We start from the raw sequence: 17,141 nt of genomic DNA, 5'->3' as shown, positions 1-17,141 counted from the left end.
GAGCTGCTATTCTGTTTTATATTCTGTATCATAAAAACAAACTACATAATACAAGGCAGTTATTCAAACAAAAAATCAATTAAGGCTACTCCCATTTCTCTCTGTGACACAAGTACAGGTGGTAAGCAGAATATATAATGTTCAGGCTCTATTGGCTGACGCACTGCTGGGTCTACTCCCTGTCTGATTGTCCGTAACGTTGGATACTCCCTCTGACTGCACCATTGACCGGTGCCTCTTAAACAGCACCAAAACAAGAGCTTCACCCAGTTTAATCCACCTTTGTGTTTGTACGCCAGCCTGTACAGTGTGGTAGAAATGACTCATCTAGGATAGTACATTCAAATATTTCACATACCAATCTGTGTTTATATTGTACACAAAAATACTCCCTGTAGAGAACAAGAACATATTTATAGTGTTAATAATTTAACATACACATCTGAAGTTGTGTATTATTAAACCTTAACCTACTATAATGACTAAATGATTTAATTGGAAGCATAAAATACAACCAAACTATGGAAAGCTTTTAGAAATTCAAGAAAAATCTCTGCCTTGGTGTTAATAAGTGAAGAAGTGTTAGTCATAAAGTGCATCACTTTTGTTTTGAGTACATGAACTACCCTTTTTGAACCTAGACTTGCTCTAACAGTTCCATTATAATTAGAGGGCGGACCCAACTTGGCAACATTATATAATTTTATCTGATATATAAACAAATATAGAGTGATGTGGTTTTAAAATGCCCCTTACGAATAACAAATAATCACTCAGTTACAGTTGTGATCATTTTAGTTTTAACGATATTTGTTTGATTTTTTATCAGTCATCACTATCAACACTAGGCCAGTCACCATCTGCGCTTCACGTAGAGCTGTTGAAACTGGTTCTCACCTTCTCCATAACTAATAAGGAGAAGCTGTTGAGACATGCTCAGTTCTGAGAATGAGAAAATATAAGAAAAGTACACTATATTTTATATAAAAATAGACTCTGGTTTGTTGTGTCCTCATTTTTGTAATTAGTAACTTGAATTTAGTAATTGACAGTGGTGGATGAAGTACTCAATCTGTATCTGTACTTTTACAGAAGTACAAGGAGAGTACATGAGTACAAGGGCAAAAAGTTACTCAAGTAGAAGTACCGCATAAAAAAATTTACTTAAGTGAAAGTATAAAAAGTACCTGTTTAAAAATGTACTTAAAAAGTAAAAGTGTTTTGCGATTTTTAGAACAATTAAATTATGAAATGTAGGGATTTTGAAAAAAGAATTTAGCTGAATTTTAGTGGTTCAAGTGATTTCAGATTTTTTTTTTCTTTCCATTTTTGTTTTGTTCAAAGCTAGGACAGAAACTTGAATTAAATGTACCAAAAAATAAAGTCTCAGCCATTTCAACAGGTCTCAAACCATAAAGAAAAGTACATTTTACTTTTCAGTCCAGATTTTAAATGTAGTGGAGTAGAAAGTACAGATAACCTCTCTCAATTGTATTGAAGTAAAAGTGAAAAGTATTCACTGTAGTGTACAGATACCTAATATTTATACTTTAGTATTGTACTTTTACTTTTGTACTTTGTTACCTTCTACCACTAGTAATCGACCTGCATATCCTTAACTCTTGTTTTGTTGTACAGGTGATTGACTCTCTGGGCATCATGATCTACAAAGCTCTGGACTATGGCCTGAAGGAGAACGAAGAGCGTGAACTGAGCCCACCCCTTGAGCGACTTATCGACATGATGACCAACACAGAGGAGACGGAGAGTGACTCCTGTCCTGACGAAGGCTACGAGGCTACAGAAGAGGAAGAGGAGGAGAGAGAGGAGGAAGAGCCAGTATCTGTGACTGGGGCCAGTACTGTGAACCGGATACAAAGCTATAAAGACATTCTCAAGGTGAGTCTGCTGATCAGTACAATACATGTGCTATGTCCTAACAGTATACAGAACATACTGTATTGTCTTCATATCTGATCAATGTAAGAAGGGACTATAGGTTGACATACCACAGAGTTAAGAAGCAAGTGCACCTAATCAGTTATTTAGATCAAAAGGGCAAAAATGTAGTTGGTTGGACTAAGGATTGATAGTGACAAGTTGTGCGAAAAAGGGAACAACACAGCAGGCCAGTGACAGATGAAATATACACAAATGATATTTGAGATTGGTGCAATGATCCAAAGGTTAAAATTATATAATTCTTAAAACATACTTGTTTGTATGAATTCATGAATTTTATGGAATGATTTATTAGAATTGCCCCACATACACACATGCCCGGCCTTGTCACAAGCTTCTATGACGCCAATACCAAGAACATATATGTGAGAGCAAATGATTTTTCAAAAACATCTGGAGGTGCAGCGTCCTACCTGCACATGCCTTGACTGGTTTCAACATTTCTGATTTTTCTGCATATTTTAAAGTCCCTCCAGACTTCAGTCACTTCAGTCATTTCAGTCTGTGTATTCAGACACATATGTTATTATTAACACATGACCTGCCCAAATAAACTCTCCGGTGGAGGCTGTCCTAAAGTAAACTCCCCAGGGACCTCTAAAAATGTGCCTCATAAACTCGTCTATGTAACCATCTGTACGTAGTTTATATAGTTTTGAATTGTAGTTGAATTTAGATTTTAGTCGTAGGCCCCTAATTGTTGATGAGAAGTTTGATTAAATAAGTACACTTAACTGGGGGCTGGTTTTCCAATGCAGTTCTCACAGTTGCTTGGTGAAGGTGAATGCACTGACTTGAGAAAACAGGACTCATTGTTGCAACATTAAATAAAACTACCCGAATAAGCGGGTGAAGTTAGATGCCATTTTGGGTAGAGATATAATGGTTCGCCAATATTTGGAATTTTTAGTGTATTGGCTGTCGGCCTTAAATCTCCAGCACAGGCTGTTTTGCCTAAAATACCCATAGAGCTTTATATTTCACTTTAGTGCAAAGAGATAACTGCTGAAAACGTGACTACACAGCTCTCTTGTAGATCTGTGGTGAAAAAATGGTTGTGGGTGAGTTTATAGTAAATTTAAATTACATAATTTGAGGACAATAATCAAAATTGGTCCTATATGGGCCCAAACATTTCAGTACTGGTATCGGCCATGAAAAAAAAAGGTTGATATCTGACCTTCACTAACTTTTTTGGTTTGCCCTCCTTTTTAAAAGAAATTAAGCTTTTGTTAACTAGCCAGCCAAATTTGATCACTATTTTTAAACCTTCCCAAATATTCAAAGAATTCCAGTTTCATAATTTTGGAATAAACAAGTTTCGTTTGATACAGATCATTGATATTATCGCTATTACCACAAACATATGACACAGCACTTTCCAAAGAAGTGAAACCCTCAGGTGTTATTTTACCTGTGATTTCCCAGCGCATATGCTGACAGAGGCTCATCCCACATGCCTGTAACACACCCTGCCCTTTAAAGAAGTGAAAATATGTCATTAGGCTGGTTTTTCTTCTGTTTGTTTTGCTTGAAATGATTTTGGTCTCATCCATTACTTTGACCTTTAGGTATGAAAATAAAAGCTTCCCATCAGAGCTTTGGCCGTCCCGTTTTAATTCAAAGCATACTACCCTTCTGTTATTATTGTTAAAACATGACAAGACAAAAAAACACTACTACAAAGGCGAGAGCTTTAAGGTTCTGTATAACACAAAATGTACTTTTATGAGCTTTACGCCATGTTAGAATGCTGTTACCTTCTCAAAAACAACCCTAGAATTGTGTTTTGTTTTATTCACGCATGTTGAGTGAACCTGTATCATTAGTCAGTCTACATACCCAAAGCTCAAAATGCTCTGTTCCTCCTTGTGATGTTATGAAGTGATAGTTTATTAACCATTTCTTTTCACTTTTTGTTTTGTAGAAATTGGCAATTCCAAGTGTGAAATTATCCAGATGATTCTAGTGAAGGTGTATGGAGTTTAAAAACACAAAGGAGCACTTCCTGTATTACCACATGACATCACAACGTGGAATAAACTCATCTTAAATATGCAGGGTTTGTGTGTTAAACACATGTGAATGAAACAAAACACAATTCCAGGTCTGTTTGTGAAGAGGAAACAACATTATAACAGATCAGAAAATAGCGTAATGTCTTTTAAGGATCATTTATAGAACTTTAGATTATGCAACATTAAAAAAATGTAATCTTCACCTTGAATAAATCATGAGTCCCACATTTCCACTAACTACAATACATAACTAAATCCTGTTTTTCTCCACAGATTTGTTCCTCCCACCTCCCGAGCCCCTCAGATGCACCCAACCACTACCAGGCTGTGTGTCGTGCCCTTTATGCAGAGACCAGAGAACTGCACACGTTTCTGCTGAAAATAAAGAATGCCAAGGAGGTATGAAGCCACAAATTACTACAAAAAACTCCTCTTAAATGTATACAGGCAGCATTATATCCTAAAAGCAGATGTTACCAAAAGTTCTACATAGAGATGCACCAATATACAATATTGGTATCAGATATCGGCACCGATGTTGAAGATTTTGATGGATCGTATGTCTCTTTAGCTTATATCCTATTTGTTAAGAAGATTAACTGGACAATGTTGACCCAAACACCTTGTAATGTTTTTCAAAGTTGTTCTGTAATTACTTTAAATGATAAATAACTATTACAAAACATTTTTTACCATAGGCTGTGTGTTTAAAGGAAATTAATAACTGGATTGGTGCAACCCTTGTTCTACTGATACTTAGAGATACCAGGAAAAGTAAAAAGGATAAAAACTACAAAAATCGAAAATAGAAAGAAAGGCCATTAAGAGTTGAGATCTGGTCCCCTGAAAATAGTCTCTAATATTGCCCAACATGCTGTTAATGCAGTTACTTGCCATCTTTCAAAATAAAAGTAGAAGTAAACTGTGATGTTAGAAAGTCCCAGACATTTTACTTCCATGTCTAGATTTACCCTTTTTGTTCTGAAGTCCCACCCCCTCTACAGCCTATTGGACTAATGGTCTGTCTGAGTTCAGACTATGTCCCTGGGCAACCCCGTGTTAGTCCAGTACATGCCACTTTATTTCAGACTGGTTTGGTGACTCTTACTGATGCAAGCTGGCAGTCCATTCACCACATCAGACAAGATGAAATGTGGAAAAACTGGCCTCTAGAGTAAAAAGATGTGACTTACAGTGTTTGATATGAGAGATATAAGTAAAGGCTTTAGCAAAAGGGCAAAATAAAATATGAAAATACTTTTAGCAGAAAGTGACAGTACTTATAAAAATAGGGTAACACTTTAGTTTAGGAACCATATATTAATAGCTATCTACTAGTAAAATGGATAATAAGCGCTTAATTATGTCTTTGTTAATATTTATGAAATACTTTCCATGCATTTTTATCTAAGGCTGTATTTCACAGCAATACAATATATATTTTTGTACACACTGACATTTTAATAAGCATTAATAAATGTTTTATAAATATCAGTTAATGGCTAAGTAACAGCTAATTATCATACCATCATACCCAAATACCAGTTAGCGATTAATATGTGGTCCTTTATACTAAAAAAATGTCCCCAAAAATAGTATTTAGTTGAAAGTGATTCACTGTTAAAGCCTCAACAGTTGAAGCACAATATGAAACCCTGTTGTAGCTAAGCATCTTATAGAGTGGGTTACTTTGAACTTCTTTGGAATTTTCTTGTCCATACGGTTCACACGAGCTACAGCACAAGGGCACTGTGAGTTAGTTTCTGTAAGACGTCTTTTGCTATAACAGACTGCATACATGAGGATACATTACAAAAGCCATTTGTCAAGGCCAATGTAATGAGATTCATCTATTGATTTAGGTCATTACCAGCAAAGACTTGACTGAAATAAACATTGTGCATAAAAGACTGATGCGGATGACCTGGTTCAGAGTCTGCTCCACTATCTGTGATCTTAAATCTGCCATGGAGAGATGGTCATGTTTAATGTTTTGATCATCTGACTAACAATCCCAAGCATGAGATTTAAGATGCATTTGATTAGTGAAGTGTATTTTTAGAAGTCATATCAAGTCAAAGTCATAACCTTTTATGGTTCTTAGAGGAGTTGGTACGTTTCATAACACAAAAGTTGTAATTTAGTCGTCTAATGTATAAGTGAAGTAATTTACGCTGCTGTAAATAGGAAACTATGTCAATGAGAGTAGTTGCTCTAGTCTACTTCTTTTGGGCTATGTATATGTCTATGTACGCATGATGTAATGAAAACAAAATGTAACAAAAGCCCAAATAAACTAAACTAAATCAATTGATTTTCTCTGTGGTTCACAGTCAAAGTAGGATGTGCTAAATGTTTTCCATGCCCATGTTAAACCACTGTCATCGATCATTTGACAACACTGGTGAATGTGCCCGTTCACACTGGGTCAATCAATGCCACCCCATAATGATTTTCAAATGGGTGCAGATTGATTTTATATTTTTTGCTCTTTTTCTCATTAGAACCTGGAGAAAATGGAGGGTGAGACTCGTGAAGAGGCAGAACAAGAACTCAACGAGCTGCAAAATTCAGACTGGGTGAGATAACAAAATGTAACAATTAGTACACTATAAAAATGTATTTTCTTGTCCTGTTCAAAAGTGTCTGGAATTCAGAATCAAGGTAGACAAGGAATATTTAACTGGATTTGTAAACATTTTTTGGCTGTTTTCATGTTAATAAAATTTGAAATAAGAATATAAATCTGCCAAAGTGTCAAATTGTATGGCTTGGCTAAGAGGTAATAAATAGAAGTGAAACGAGTCAGAATCATGGTGTAAATAGTGAAAAAATCAATTGGAGTCCATTAATAAAAATAAATCATAACTTACTGAAATTAAGATTCACATTCTAAATTTAAGGCATTATTAATCCATACATAATTTTTTTATAGTACTTTAGAATCCTTTTTGACATTTATATTGTTTTGCTTTCAGGCTCGATTCTGGGTCCAGGTGATGAGAGATCTCCGACATGGTGTCAAGTTAAAGAAAGTACAAGAGCGACAATACAACCCACTGCCCATAGAGTACCAGCTAACCCCCTATGAAATGCTCATGGATGATATTCGCTCCAAACGATACAAGTTAAGAAAAGTCATGGTAAGTCAAAAAACACTCTTTTTCTTTAAATGTCCTATATTATGCTAAATGGACTCTTGTGAGCTTTTAGCCATGCTATAATGTTGTTACGTCCTCAAAATATAGCTGGAGGTGTGTTTTGGTTCAGTCACATGTGTTTGACTAATCTTTCTATTAAGTCTATATCTCCAAAGCTCAAAATGCTCTGTACTACCTTGTCATGTCATGAAGCAGTAGTTTTCATGTTTACAGCCCCTTTTTCCTTTTGTTCAGGAGAGATACACAGTTTAAGGGCTGATTCTAATAATAAAGGTGTATGGAGTTTAAAAACTCTGTGGAGCACTTCCTGTATTGCTACATGACATCATAAGATGCAGTATTTCCAGTTTGAGAGAAGAACTAAATATGCTGGGTTTCTGTATTAGTGTGAATAAAAAAACAACAACACAACTCCAGGTATGTTTTTGATGAAACAACGTTGTGACATAGATCAGACAATAACATAATATGGGCCCTTTAAAAGTTTGTTCCTTTCTTTGATTTTGCTGAATTGATTTATCTTTTAATTTCTTTGCAGGTTAATGGAGACATCCCACCGCGGTTAAAGAAGAGTGCTCACGAGATGATCCTTGAGTTTATCAGATCACGGCCTCCTCTCAACCCGGTGAGTATCATAAGATCATATCTCCTAATCTGCCCTAATGCGTCTCCCACCTGCACATTAAGCTCTAAACCACAATTGGCCGTGGTCCTACTTTTGGTTAGATAACAGTGTTCACTACAAAAATATTCATTATTTGCTTCAAAACAGAGATCATAATATGGCATTATAAATACAAATACATAAAATATGTGAAAAGCTATTTAGCAAGTAATTAAATCTGAATAATTGCTCTTCCATTATTACTATACACTAAAGCAATTCAAATCACAATATATGAAGGCTGTGACTCCAGATTAGGTATTCAAATGAACCTAAAAAATGTCTCATTTGAATGAACCTGGAAGAGGAGAGCAGGGAGGCATAAGAAAATATTAATTAAACTTGGTAGATAGTTTTAAGATGTTATTTGGTTATTAGTTTGTTAGTGTGTATTGCTTGTTCATTGCAATATTGTGTAGCCTATGAGCCTATGCTAACTCTGCATGTAACTGTCACTAATTAGTCTTGTTGTTGTCTGTTTGATGCTGTTAGGTGGCGGCCCGTAAACTGAAGCCCCACCCGCCTCGCCCCCGCAGCCTACACGAGCGTCTCCTGGAGGACATTAAAGCCGAGAGGAAGCTCAGACCTGTCTCACCTGACATGATCCGTAGACATCGTTTGGGTAAGACACAGGGATTCCTAACATACACCAGCTGTATTTGTAACTAAATAAAGTGGACTAAATCATATTTCTAATGACCATATAGTTGCAGTAACCCTTCTTCCTGTTTGACTTTGGTCACTCAATCAGAAGAGTTTACAGACCGCCAGTAATGTCTTTTTCTTTTATTTATAAAGTTAGTAAAGTATGCCCCTTCTTTGACCTAGCATTTATTTACTGAGGATTTAAATAGCCATATATTTTTCTCAAAGGATGTTTCTCATGAGTGCTTGGTAAATAGGTAGATAATCTCTATGGTATGTAGTGGCCATCGTCTTAAACCACATAATAGCTTTTAATAATGTGTGTACTTGTGTACGTTGCAACACTAATTGGGTAGTAAACCCACAAGATGGCTTTTGTGTGGGAACAGAATGTTACATATATGGTACATCATTGATAAGTTTTTAGCCTTGTTATGGATGCAGAAAAGTACAAGCACAAGATAAATTGAATATCTTAATAGATTTCTGTCCTTGATAATGCAGGATAGATCTCTAATAATATATAATATAAAACTGACTGTTTCCGCCAAATTCAAATCAAATCACTTTATTGAATTTATTGGATATAAAAATAATAGTGTAACACACTTGTATTTCCCTCACATATTCTATTATCCATATTTTAAAGGTGCATTATGTAGCTTTTGTGGTAGGTAGTTTGCCACCTGGTTGTCTCCAAGGAGAAGTTGCTTTACTACGGAACATTCCAGGAAACCCAATTGCAACTCCATGGAGAAAAGCAGGTCGTGATTGTGAGCATCTCGCCTCAAAGGTTACTTGAAAAGTCACATAGTGCACCTTTTTAAACAATAAGAAGTCTATTTTATTTTGTAAGCATTCCTAATTAACATCAGTTAACATATTGATTAATTCTTTTCCTTTGTCTTTTTCTAACCTGTGTGAATCTATCAGTCATGCGCCCTCTTAGAATGTCTTTCAGTTTTGACTCTTCAGGTAACGCCATCTCTTGTGTAGTTCAGTGAGATTTCTAAGTCAAGGCTAATTTTAGCTTCTGCTTTTGTGTGAGTGCACCTTCCTCCTCACCTCTTGTAGTCTGTGAATGACACGCTACTGTCACATGTTGCAGACTGTTTAGCACAATATAATTTAACTACAAATGTCTGAAATGTCTAAATGTTTAGGATGCAAGAACTTTGGCTTCTTTGTAAATTGTAGGACTGCACAATATTGGCAAATACTACTGTGTTAAAGGTGCACATTGTATCTTTTTGGTTGGGGGTCCGTTACCTGCTTGTTTCTATAGATATGTCATTGCTCTACCTGGAATATTCCACAGTATGACATTAAACAGGTATACCTTACATTTATTAAATTGCAGGTGGCTTTATAGCAAAAAATACAGAGACAAATATGCATTCTGATTAAGAGCGTGGTTGCCTCTCCACACATCTGAGCTGTAACTTTGTCTGGTGTGTTCTCCACGGAGACGGAAAGGTTTAATGCTATACTGTGAAACATTCCAGACAAAACAATAACATCTGCACTGAGAAAAGCATTTGACAGACCCTCCACCAGAAAAGTTACATGGTGCACCTTTAAGTATGCTATAGATTTTGTTTTGAGTCACTTGAAAATTTGTTTTACTGACAGCTCTGATAAAACAACAATATTGATATAAAGTCTCTCTCTTTGTTTGACTTGCAAATATACACTTAGGCCTGTCACAATAATTACTATCTTAACTTATTATTAGTATTATTAGTATTCAAAAATTAGGTCTTTTTTTTATCGCATGTAAAATTTCTTTGCACTACAGGGACAGTTATTTTTTGGATATACAAAAATATTTAAGTGTTTCATTCTGCTGTTTGTTTATAACAGCTCATGATTTTTTAAAATAATATACATTCAGAATAGTTTTTGTGGTTTAAATCTGCTCTTGGGTTTTTGTGTCAGTGGCATATAGTAGTTTTAGTATTATCATTCATTGTCTATCGTCTATATTTACTTAAACAATATATCAAACTTATTTTTTTTATTGTGACAGGCCTATTTACAGTTTCTTACATAATAGTAATCAGTCCACTAATTATTGTGCAGCCCTAGTATGTTTAAAGTGTAAGTGGCAGAGGTCTATCTGCCAACAAGGTGATGAGCCACTGAGTCAAAGCTGGTCTCTACAGTCATTTCAGTCATTCAGTCATTCAGCACCAATCACCGCCCTAATCTGCCTGTGAAAAATTACATAACCCCTCTGGATGAATAGTTGTATAAGGCAGATGACAGTTTGAATGTGGGGCAACATAATCCAATCTGATGTACAAGAGTAACCTATGCCTCAGTGTCTCTGCCTTCCCCCCTGCCACCTGCCCCCTCCCCCAGCCATTTTCCTGGGCTTTACAACCATGCACACTCTGTCACTGTATGTCAGTGCATCCACAGGTTAAATCTGTGCTGCTGTTGTGCGTGTAAATGTGGTCCTTATTTATACATTTTTTTCACAGGTGCAGGGAAGAGCATCAGCACTCCTCAAGATTTGTGTCGCAGCTCAGGTAAAGTATCAGGATATCATATTTAAAGAGTCTATATTGCACAAAATTGACTCTTGAGACTAACTGTTGTTATCTCATCAAAAACATACCCGAAGCTGTGTTTTGTTTCATTCACACATGTTTGAGTAATCCTTTATTATTAGTCTGTTTACATCTCCAAAACTCAAAAGGCTCTGTTCCACCTTGTGATGTCATGTGGTGGTAGTTTTCAAGTTAACAAATACTTTTTAGCTTTTGTTCAGTAGAGATTGGCAATTCCAGGGCAGAGATTATCCAAATTTCTAATGGAGGTGTATGGAGTTTAAAAACACAGTGGAGCCCTTCTTGTATTACCACATGAAATCACAAGGCAGTACAGTGGGTTTTCTTTTTGAAAAATAAAATCTTTTTAAACAAATATGGTGTTTTCTTCCGTAGACACCCCGGACAGTCATAGGAAGATGGCTGGCAGTACACAGTCTCTGACGAGTGGCACCCCAACTCCAAACCAGGGCGCAGTCCAACCACTGTCCCAGAGAAAGAGGCTCCTCAAGGCACCCACCCTGGCAGAACTGGACAGCTCTGAATCTGAGGTACTAAAACACAGTCATTGCACTTTATAGATAATAATTTATTTTACAATGGTGTTAAATACAATCCATATTGACCTTCAAGGAGGAGACATCAAAGAGTAGCTCCAGTATAGTGGAGGAAAAACTTGCAGCAATCGCAGAGAAGAAGCGTATGTTGTCAATATTATTTTTGCCAATTTTTAAATTTGACCATTTGTCCTTATTTTAAACGTTCATATCTTCTCCTACAGCTCCCCCCAAATTTCTTCCAGTTTCTGCGACCCCACAGCCAGACAAGCGCCAACCGTCTCCACAGAGGAGGCATTCAATAGAGAAAGAGGCCCCCACAAGCGTACGCCCCTTCATACCGCCATCCAGACAGAGCTCCAAGTCTTTGGTATGTCCACTCTACAAGCTAATTCATAATGTTAATTTAAAGCTAAACCATATGAAATCCTATTTGTGAGACTGAACCATTTGAATGTTTTCTCCTCATTACTGAGGATAAGTTGCCCAACAATCCTGGTACAATATGTCCGTTGACGTAGGCTTCGTCCTGTGACTGCTCATTTGTTTTCCATGAGGTCACTGTTTGTGCGAGTCGTATGATTCTAGTGAGGCTGATGGATGTAATTGAAAGCACAGGATGGGCCGCTGTATGAAGACGACTGAGATAAAACTGCTCCATTCTCACCAGTGTTAAACAGCTGATACTTCATGCCAAACCGGGACTATTTATGATCTCCTGGCTCAAAAAATAAAAATAAATGCAGCTTAAAACTAAAAAGAAAATCTACAGAATGTGTTTGTGTAAATATATGTATGTATACTGAGAATGTAAACTACTGACAAAATATTTTTCAACATCTAAGGAGGGGGTTGGGTAGGCAGTAGGGTAAGTAGTTCATAGTAGTGCAGTGATAGTGACCCCATCCCAAAGATTGTTGGAAATATCAGGTGCCATAGGGGGTCCAATTTTGTTTCATTTCACCTGCCTAATATGAATTATGTTAAGTGTGTGATTGTTGGTGGTTGGAAGAGTCAACGGTGCAGATTGGGAGCCTTGCTTTTGTTAGTCTACCCTATGGCAGCTGTGCTTACAATAATATCTGTGAATGAATAATGCACAAAATTATTTTTGCATTCTGTGATTGGTTTTGGGCCTAATGGTAAACCAGACAAAACATCCAGGAGTTGTTTTATTTAATCTTATGATGCTTCCTGTATTTATAGTAAATGGTACGTTGTAGTAAAAGTATTGTTATTCCCTTTTGTGCTGGCCAGGTGAAGGGTGCTGGCGCAGCTCAGGGCACGGTAGGTCTTTGCTGTTACTATAGACGTATTTCATACCATTGTTTTGGGGACCTGTTTCACAACTTCATTTCTGTGCATGTGTGTGTGTACCTACAAAGAGGAGGAGATCTGTGACACATGTTAATAATATACAACATACAGACTCAACACAAGCCATTAGATGTGTTTGTACAATACTATATAACTATACAGTATGTCATCAAATCTCCTTCTACCACTGTGATGCCATTGGTCCATTATCAAATGACGTCAGTGGAAAAAATTAAACTGGTACATGGGTGTGGGGTTTGTTTTATAACTTCTTTATGTTTTTTGGTGTTTGGGAACTGCTTGCGTCACTCCATGATTATAGCATGTAAGCCTACCACAATATAATTCAGGATCAGGGGTACATTTTGTAAAAGTGGGCAGAATTTTGTTATTTTAGTTGTAATACGATAAGGTTTGAGCTGTAGAGGGTTGAATAAGTCACTTTATGGCTAATCATTGGTTTATTCTGCTATTTATTTGTTGCAGCTCATGCTTTTTAATGATAGTGTATATTTAAAAAATATTATCGTTTATCAGTATTTCTGTGTAGCAATATACCGTGCTTCAAAATTTGTTATCGTAACAGGCCTAATAGCATGTCTTTAATTCACCCTCTGACACTGGTTTGGTTACATGGTCTGTTTCCTTCCATCATCTCAAAGTAACTGATTGTATTAAGATGCATTTGTTGTTCAAGTTCCTGTCTATTCTTTTTCAGGAGGAGTTTTGTTATCCAGTTGAGTGCCTGGCTCTCACAGTGGAGGAGGTCATGCACATCCGCCAGGTTTTGGTCAAAGCAGAGCTAGAGAAATTTCAGCAATACAAAGACGTCTACAATGCACTCAAGAAAGGAAAGGTATCCATTAAAAACAGCTGTCTCAAGTTATCTGAAATGCATTTTTGCAAGTTGTTCTTGTTTCCTAACTCATTGTTTGTTTGTAGCTTTGCTTTTCATGTCGGATAAAGAGGTTTTCACTCTTTACGTGGTCATACACGTGTCAATTCTGCAAAAGGTAAGTTAAAGTACCATTGTGAATTATTGTTATTATTATTAGTAGTATTTTCATTAAAAGTAATAATTGTGTGTTTCAGACCTGTGTGCTCTCAGTGCAGTAAAAAGGTTGGTGACTTTTTTCTGTAATACTTCAGTTAACAGTTATTTAGTTTTGCTTATATATAAATCATATGGTTTCAGATGCGACTTCCCTCTAAACCTTATTCCACGTTGCCCATTTACTCTTTGGGTCCGAGCTCTATGGCCAAAGAGGAGGGCTTGACTACAATCCCTGATGCTGACAAACAGCCTTTTGGACAGCACCGCCACAGTCTGCGCCGAAGTGTTCACAAGTAAGACACAATTCTAATTACAAGAATGAAATTTAGATCTTTTTGATATACTAGTTTTCTCAATGGATATAGGAAAAACAAACAGGTCATTTCACATAATCGAACAGTCCCTTACTTGGTTCCTTTCAGCTGCACCGGCTGCACCTCTAAACTGGTTAATATCCCATGATATGATGTTAAAAACTGAGCTCAAAAAGCAAAAAAGTTCAAAAAATTGTCAGTGTGTGAGCCAAGTACTACTACTCTTTTGCCGTGGGATCATGAAAGTGCATATTTAAAGTTTCAAGACATTTATAATTGATTTGAGTCTGTCTTGAATCTGGTCATTACAGAGTTCAAACTCCAGTGGTCTATTCCATGTTTTATTTCAAATTCCTACTTATGTGCTTCTTGCTTTAGGTTGTCCAAGCACACCAGCAAAGATGGCAAGCCACAGGAAGATCTGGAGCTTCCCAAGGAGCTGACAGAGGACTGGGTGACGATGGAGGTGTGTGTAGACTGTAAAAAGTTCATCACAGAAATCATCTCCTCAAGCAAACGTAGTCTCAGCGTGGCCACCAGGCGAGCTCGGATCAACCGCAAAACCCAGTCGTTTTACTTGTCATCATCGGCATCTGCCAACTTCAGACCGATGGAGCGAACCATCAACGAGGTATAAACGAAACGGACATAAATGGCCAATGTTTTCAAACAGACATCAGCATGAAGACAATAGATCCCACTTTGCTTGTAAAAGGTTGTAGCACCTTACCCTTCCTCTCTCAGGAAATGTTGGCACGCTAATCGAAAGTTGTCATGAAGCGGAGTGGCCAGGACTTTTGAATTAGCTGCCGAACGACTAAGGAGAGCCATGTATTTGTAATAGCAGTGATTAGTCAGGAAAAACTATTGTGTAAACAGGCACATGTTTCTACATTTGAATATAGTGGAAAACTACATTTATTTCTATAGTTCAATACAAAGAGCACATTAACAAAATACTGTTATCCACGAAGTATGTAGTACAATGAGCTTATGGTCTGATGGTGCTTAGGCCTGTCATGATGACCAGTTTTGAAGCATGATGTATTGCTACAAACATATATAACGATAAACGATACTTTTGAAACTATATTATGCCACTGACACAATTTAAATAAAGCCGGATAATCCCAATAAACCATTTTTTAAGTAAACAGTATCATTAAAAGATGACTGATGAATGAAGAGGCAGAATCAAATAGCTGATGAACAGATAATTAGCTATAGCAGTTATTTATTCAACCCTCTACAGCTTAACTCATGTCATATTCCAACTAAAATGACAAAAATTTCCCCATTATTACAAAGAAAATGTATAGGCAATATATATTGAGCCCCCAAAATATTGTTCTAGCTATTATTTATTGAAGATAATTATCATGACAGGCCTAATGGAGCTTATGGTCTATTAGCATAAAAACACCAAGTATTATTTATTTTCACTGGCATTTAGCAAATGTTTAGAATATATAGTTATTTATGAACTATTGACAGTTAATTTAGTCCACAATATTCACATGTTCTTACATGTGCCTGTAAGGTCAAAGGTACAGTATACTCAATGAAAGCCAAATTTTGGGTGAAGTGTAGATAGTTATAAAGGCGCATTCCCTAATATTAGCTATAAATGTTCCTATTCCTGTTTACTGAGCACTCAGGAAATATAAGTAATATAAGTGATTGTGTTTTGACAGAGATGCACTGTAGAGACTCCTGTTGGGTCTGCCACTCCTCTCACTCTTCCAGCAACAATTAATATGCCAAATGTTACTTGATTCATTTTGTAGTTCATCTCACAAATGCTATTTTTTCCACTGTTAATGGGGTGAAATTGTGAGCAGTGACAGGATTATATTTTTCAGCCTGGGGTAAAGAGGGGTTTTAAAATTATGTAAATTTCAATTCTGTGCCTGGTGCCAAAATGTAATGTGTTTTTGAATGCCTTGTTGAACTGCTGTACATATGTGTCATTGAAACAAAGCAGGTGATGTATATGAGATGATGCCTTTTTATTAGAAGCACAGAAATGGTGTACATTATATTTAAGAATAGGCACACATTTATTGAAATGAAAGTACATTATAATTTAGATTTTATTATGTTCAAGCTTAGAGTTTCAGTCTTATCTCCATTTTCATTATTTAGTTATATACTTATTGTTAATAAAATATGTATTTTATGTATAGTTTAATATATTTCAGTCAGTGTTAACGTTTTAGCACATTTATTGGGCCAATGAACTGTTTATTTCTTTATAATTTAGATTTTTTAAATATATATATATATATATATATATATATATATATATATATATATATATATATATATATATATATATATATATATATATATATATATATATATATATATATATAATATATATATATATATATATATATATAAAATATTCTTATTGCTATTTATCAGAATCATGTCCTAATTTAAATATGAATGAAGAGCAGAAAACAACAATGACATTCACTACTACGATTCAGCTGTTGCATTCAGGACTTGCTTCTAAAATGCATCACCAGCTTTTCCTCAAGGAATGTGCGCATGCGTCCTTCTGTTTTTATTAAAGAACAGACAATAAAACCTGAAGATTTTACTATTGATCCGGGTCTTGTTGTGTGCTTTGCTCAGCAGCAGATGGCGATAGACACGCACTAAACGCAATGAACTACTCAAATGTTCACTTAAGCTGTGTTCCGAGGACCTCTGGTGGTAATCATATATTGCAGGTTTAGTCTTGCAGAACTCAGAACTGCGCATGTGCAGTTTTAACTATTATTTGATAATATGTTTATTGACCAGCGTTTTTATGTATTTGAGGTTGGATTTCTTTTAATGTTTAAAGGAGCACTGTTTAAGACATCTGGTTGTCTACATCAAAT

At 36.1% G+C, this 17,141-nt stretch overlaps 1 protein-coding gene across 2 annotated transcripts in view; it reads left to right on the top strand.

Annotated features, from left to right (window-relative positions):
* spire1a (spire-type actin nucleation factor 1a) overlaps positions 1-16,512 on the top strand; it is a 28,323-nt gene extending 11,811 nt beyond the window's left edge. Inside the window, exons 3-18 of one of the 2 annotated variants that reach the window (XM_020932726.2) lie at positions 1,639-1,899; positions 4,254-4,379; positions 6,485-6,559; positions 6,959-7,123; positions 7,680-7,766; positions 8,298-8,427; positions 10,937-10,984; positions 11,402-11,556; positions 11,639-11,705; positions 11,787-11,932; positions 12,820-12,849; positions 13,598-13,735; positions 13,822-13,892; positions 13,972-13,999; positions 14,075-14,226; positions 14,626-16,512. In XM_020932726.2, coding sequence (XP_020788385.1) covers positions 1,639-1,899; positions 4,254-4,379; positions 6,485-6,559; positions 6,959-7,123; positions 7,680-7,766; positions 8,298-8,427; positions 10,937-10,984; positions 11,402-11,556; positions 11,639-11,705; positions 11,787-11,932; positions 12,820-12,849; positions 13,598-13,735; positions 13,822-13,892; positions 13,972-13,999; positions 14,075-14,226; positions 14,626-14,884 — 1,938 coding nt within the window. In that variant the 3' untranslated portion in view covers positions 14,885-16,512. The remainder of the gene's footprint in view (positions 1-1,638; positions 1,900-4,253; positions 4,380-6,484; positions 6,560-6,958; positions 7,124-7,679; positions 7,767-8,297; positions 8,428-10,936; positions 10,985-11,401; positions 11,557-11,638; positions 11,706-11,786; positions 11,933-12,819; positions 12,850-13,597; positions 13,736-13,821; positions 13,893-13,971; positions 14,000-14,074; positions 14,227-14,625) is intronic. The other variant, XM_020932727.2, reaches the window with a different exon arrangement.
* Positions 16,513-17,141: the final 629 nt, after the last annotated feature.

Source organism: Boleophthalmus pectinirostris, unplaced genomic scaffold (assembly GCF_026225935.1).
Source record: "Boleophthalmus pectinirostris isolate CB_2022bp ecotype Guang Dong unplaced genomic scaffold, ASM2622593v1 HiC_scaffold_21, whole genome shotgun sequence".
Classification (NCBI taxonomy): domain Eukaryota; kingdom Metazoa; phylum Chordata; class Actinopteri; order Gobiiformes; family Gobiidae; genus Boleophthalmus; species Boleophthalmus pectinirostris.
The sequence above is the reverse complement of the archived record's forward strand: the minus strand, read 5'-3'. Positions and strand labels throughout refer to the sequence as shown.